Here is a 3,958-nt window from a genome sequence, read left to right as displayed (position 1 = left end):
GCCGTCAGATTATCTTCCCGCATTGAAAATCGCATGTTGTTTTTTTGTAACAATTTCGCATGTTGGTTTTTTTAACATGCGATTTCATCAAAATTATCACATGCGAAATTGTTACAAAAAACATGTGATTGCATCAAAAATTATCACATGCGAAATTGTTACAAAAAAACAACATGCGATTTCATCAAAAAATTATCACGTGCAAAATTGTTACAAAAAAACATGCGATTTCAATGCGGGAAGATGATCTGATGGCTAAGATTGTAGCATACGTAATGTACGATAAGGAATATTGTACAGTACACTTTACCTATATATATATATTATAGTATAGTCCATCATGTATAATCATGTATTATCATGTAAATAAAGCATGTAGGTAAGATGATTAACATCCATTAAACCTCATTGTATGAATTCACCAAAGCATAAGGTTATCAACATAGTTGATAACCCGGTTGGTTATGAATAATAAGAATTATAAACTAACTAGTTTGCCAAGTAGCCAAGTAAGCTCAACCCGGCTGTTCCATACCTATCATGGCAAATATTGCAGGTGCGACGGGTTGTGTTACTTTGTTGGAAACTAATTGGATGAATATAAACAAAACAAGCAAGTAAGGTAGTGGAACAAGTTTGGAAAGCCCAAGCTTCCATGGTTCATCCATTTAGACACATGCAAGACTCATCATATGAACAATGGTGAGCTTGGATGGTCACACACTTGAAGGTTGCTTGGAACCTTATCAAAACAGAAAGTTTAGAGGGTGTTTGCACCTCCAAACTCATAAGAGTCAACCATACACAATCTCCTTAGCCATAGGCTTGACTAGAAGCAAGGTAGGTGTAAGATTATATATGTTTAAACAAGTTTAATAAGATTTATGTAAAAGTTCTTCCAAAACAGAAAGTTGGAACCTCAAAATGGTGATGTTCCACCTTAATTTACCATGGTAAACTTGTGAAAACACTCCTAGAGGTGTTCCAAGCTTTCATGAAGAAGAAGAAGTGAAGAAAGTTGAAGAAAAGTGAGGTAGATGCTCACTTTTGCACTTAGGGAATTATGCCTTGAACTTGCAATTCAGCTGATTTGGGAGTCTTTTGAGAGTGTAAGAGAGTTGGAAAAGTGCAAATGAGGTGATGGAGGGTTGGTTTTATAATGGTGAAGTAGGGTTTGGTGTTTAATGAGGTTATAAGGTGATTGGGAAGAAGATAGGTGGAGAAAGGTGGCCAATCTTTGAAGCTGAAACAACTATCTGCGGATTCCATTTAGATCCGCCATCGTTGTCACGGAGACATTGGATGGCGGGTTTCAGTGGTGGTGGACCGACCTAGGGCAAGTTTGGCTAAGCTTATTTAACTCAAAAAGGACTTTTTGTTTGTGACTTTTTGAAAAGTAGTTTTTAAAAAAAATGTTTAGCTTAGCTTATGTGGTGGGAAAAGCCAATAAGCCAAAAAGTTTTGAAAAGTCAGGATATTCTAGCTTTTTAAAATGATTTTTCTACCTTAGACAAAAAGTTATTTTGAAAAGTCATTTTCTTTTATCCAAATATATTATTTTGACTTATTGGCTTTTTCAAAAAGCCAATAAGTTGTTCAAAAAAGTTTAGCCAAACATGCCCCTAATTTCTTGTCGCCGGAGATCTTTTTCACCAACTGATACTATTAAGGGTTGTTTGTTTACCTCTTAATAAGGCTCTTAATGGTTTAGACTTTTTACTGATTCAGCACTTAATGATTCAGACTGTTTGTTTCACGAACAGATGTCTGAATGGTTCAGACATTTGCCTCTGAATGGTTAAGAATTATACAGAGTCTGAATGGTTAAGATCTCTAATTTGAATGGGTCAGACATTTTCCTGTGAATGGTTAAGCATTATACAGGCTCTTAATGGTCAGACCTTTTACTGGTTCAGCACTTAATGGCTTAGACCTCTTACTAGTTCAGTACTTAACCATTCAGATGTTGTCAAACAGCCCCTTAGTAACATATGTATGTGTGGGTGTCTTTTTATCGAGGCAGAATACTTTCGTGGTAAAGGTGAGAACCGAACAAAGTTCCTTGGCGCTAACTTGTAAAATTATATATAATAATAATAATAATAATAATAATAATAATAATAATAATAATAATAATAATAATTTCGAATGGAATTTGAAATTATAAATTCGTAATCGAATTTGAATTTTTATAATCGAATTCTTGATAATCAAATCGAATTTAATCAAATTCTTCCGAACACCCCTACTTTGTAGGTATTAACCGATATGTGTTGTAGCCAGCCATAAATAATTCGGTTTGTGTTGCGTTTTATAGCATAATAATCAAATTAAAAAGTTCGTTAAAAATAGTTGATAATAGTGGATTTCGAAAAGGATAAGCCAGCCGTGCGTCTCCAAAGGTGGAGCTCAAGAGAGTGGATGCTATTGAGCCCGAGCTCCAAAGAGTTATGTGATTCTTGCCTTTAGTGGTTAGGTTTGAAGATCATTTTCTAAAGACTTATGTGATTCTTGCCTTTAGTGGTTAGGTTTGAAGATCATTTTCAAAGGTAAATGTCTCCAGTCACTCCTGAGCATGCCGATACAATTTAAGCTTCAACGAGTCATTCAAAGCAAAGGTGTTGAATTTGAACAAACTACTCATCACAATTCTTCTGTTTTTGTACCCACTTCACAACTTGCAATAACTACTTTCTGATCACATAGCACGTTGGCTCTTAAACGAAAAGCTTGCACATAATGTGTTTGATAAAATTTCTCACTAAAACACGTCAAAAAAATGTAATGAAAGCTGTAGTGTTGGCACCATAACAACACACCAAACAGCATCACAAAACAAACAATAAGCAACCATACCAGATCATAAACCAACTAAAAATAAGCAATAGATATTCAACAACGATAATCAATATCCAATACTGAAAAGATGATCTTATTTATCCCAAGCATTTAACCAACACTTCATCCATCAACAACAAAGTCAATGAAATCACCGTTACACAAACACAAACCCTAAAAACACCAATAACCGATCACAACCAGTAAAACTCACACACACCAAACAGAAATTCACCAAATCAAGTCAAAAGTCAACCACTCGGATCAATCCAGATCTAGAGCTGACCGCAATCCGCAATCACAACCGGCTTCGAGCAGGTTCCGGATCCAGATCCAACCTTCTCAATCGCCTTCACAACATCCATACCTTCCACAACCTTTCCAAACACCACATGCTTTCCATCAAGCCACTCAGTCTTCGCAGTACAGATAAAAAACTGAGATCCGTTCGTGTTCGGACCGGCGTTAGCCATGGACAGAATACCTGGACCGGTGTGCTTCTTCACGAAGTTCTCATCGGCGAACTTAGCACCGTAGATCGACTCGCCGCCGGTGCCGTTGCCTCGGGTGAAGTCGCCTCCCTGGCACATGAAGTTAGGGATCACACGGTGGAAACTGGAGCCTTTGAAGTGGAGCGGCTTGCCGGAGGTTCCACGGCCTTTTTCGCCGGTGCAGAGAGCGCGGAAGTTCTCGGCGGTGCGAGGAGTGGTGTCCGCGTAAAGCTCCATGACGATGCGGCCGGCCGGAGCTCCGCCGACGGTCATGTCGAAGAAGACCTTAGGGTTTGCCATTGGAGATTGTTGTTTGGTGTTGATGATCCCCACAGTGTTTGTTTGTTGGAAAGAGAGGGTTAGGGTTTAGGGGTGGATTTGTGTGAGGTTATATAGCGGTGTGTGATGGGGGGTTGGGGGATATGGGCCGTTGGATTGGGACACGTGGGGTGAGATGAGGTGTGGGGGGGAACTAGGGTTGGATCTGGGTTAACTGGGGTTTGTTTTGTGGCATGAACGAATCACGTGGCATATGCTGATATGCTTCCTATTTTTCTAAACATATTATTCCATGAATGGAGAAAATGGGGAGGGTGGTCATGGACTAATGGTGTATGTTGTCTAGGGTT

At 38.7% G+C, this 3,958-nt stretch overlaps 1 protein-coding gene across 1 annotated transcript; it reads right to left on the bottom strand.

The window, feature by feature from the left end:
- Positions 1-2,905: 2,905 nt before the first annotated feature.
- LOC110885446 (peptidyl-prolyl cis-trans isomerase) lies at positions 2,906-3,705 on the bottom strand. The gene has a single exon (XM_022133133.2). The coding sequence runs from the start codon at positions 3,627-3,629 to the stop codon at positions 3,114-3,116; it is 516 nt and encodes a 171-aa protein (XP_021988825.1). The 5' UTR covers positions 3,630-3,705; the 3' UTR covers positions 2,906-3,113.
- Positions 3,706-3,958: the final 253 nt, after the last annotated feature.

Source organism: Helianthus annuus, chromosome 10 (assembly GCF_002127325.2).
Source record: "Helianthus annuus cultivar XRQ/B chromosome 10, HanXRQr2.0-SUNRISE, whole genome shotgun sequence".
Classification (NCBI taxonomy): Eukaryota; Viridiplantae; Streptophyta; class Magnoliopsida; order Asterales; family Asteraceae; genus Helianthus; species Helianthus annuus.
Note: the sequence above shows the minus strand (reverse complement) of the source record. Positions and strands in the feature narration are given on the sequence as shown.